Below are 1032 nucleotides of genomic sequence, written 5' to 3' on the forward strand. Positions count from 1 at the left end.
CCGCCACCTCGCCCGGCTAGTTTTTTGTATTTTTAGTAGAGACGGGGTTTCTTAACTAATACTCTAGTTTTTTCTGATGTGCATGGTCTGTGGCCACTTCAGGAAATACGGAAGCAAAGCGATCCTAGAAAGAATCATCACCTCCATTGTTTGTGTGTTTGAGAATCTGTTTCCCACACTGGGCTTGTTTTAAACAAAAAGCCCTGAACAATCCCGGCAGGGCATGCAGGCTGCATGACTCCAGAATGACTGCTTGTAACACTGGGGTTATCTCATTCATCCTGAAAAATAACCATTGTGAGGCAGGCATTTCGATTATCCCAGTTTACATGTGAGGAAACTGAGGCACAGAGAGGTGAAATCCTCTGCCTAGAGTTTCCCACGTAGAAAGTGGCAGTGGTGCAATTCACACCAGAGCCCGCGCTGTGGCCTCTGCGCTAAGCTGATGCCCTGGCTGGGTGTGGTGATTCACACCTGCATCCCAGCACTTTAGGAGGCTGAGGCAGGAGGATCGTTTGACTCCAGGAGTTCAAGACCAGCCTGGGCAACACAGTGAGATCCCATCTCTCTATTTCCATATTTAAAAGAGAAAAGAAAAATAAACTCGTGCCCAATATCTGAGTGTTTCTGGATTTATCTGAGGGTTCCCTGAGAGGAGATATAAGGGAGGCTTCACACCTGTGACTCTGATTCGGATGACCTCGCCCCAGGACTGCAGAAAGGAGCTGTTCAGCAACAACGTGGAGGTGTTGCTTTGGAGGAGGGTTAAGGAACTTGGCCAAAATCCTCTGAGTCCGCAGGCATCCGGGAGGGGCTCGGCCTGAAAGAGAGGAGCACCCAGGGCTCCTGACGCTATAGCCAGGCCACTGGACTACAGCAGGACAGGGCTTCTGGGTGCTAGACAGCCTTTCAGATTTATTACTGATGAATGGAGAACAGGCAGCCCTAGCTCCCCAAGAAGTCACCTGGAATATCCACTTTCCAGCCTCATTGGGGTGTCTTTTTTTTTTTTTTTTTTTTTTTTTTTTTTGT

At 48.5% G+C, this 1032-nt stretch overlaps 1 protein-coding gene across 2 annotated transcripts in view; it reads right to left on the reverse strand.

The window, feature by feature from the left end:
- The window catches only part of PKD1L2 (polycystin 1 like 2), a 75855-nt gene that overhangs the window by 73017 nt on the left and 1806 nt on the right, over window positions 1–1032 (reverse strand). For both annotated transcript variants that reach the window (XM_031934468.1, XM_031934469.1), the window contains exon 2: window positions 679–820. In XM_031934468.1, coding sequence (XP_031790328.1) covers window positions 679–820 — 142 coding nt within the window. The remainder of the gene's footprint in view (window positions 1–678; window positions 821–1032) is intronic.

Source organism: Piliocolobus tephrosceles, chromosome 17 (genome assembly GCF_002776525.5).
Source record: "Piliocolobus tephrosceles isolate RC106 chromosome 17, ASM277652v3, whole genome shotgun sequence".
Taxonomy (NCBI): domain Eukaryota; kingdom Metazoa; phylum Chordata; class Mammalia; order Primates; family Cercopithecidae; genus Piliocolobus; species Piliocolobus tephrosceles.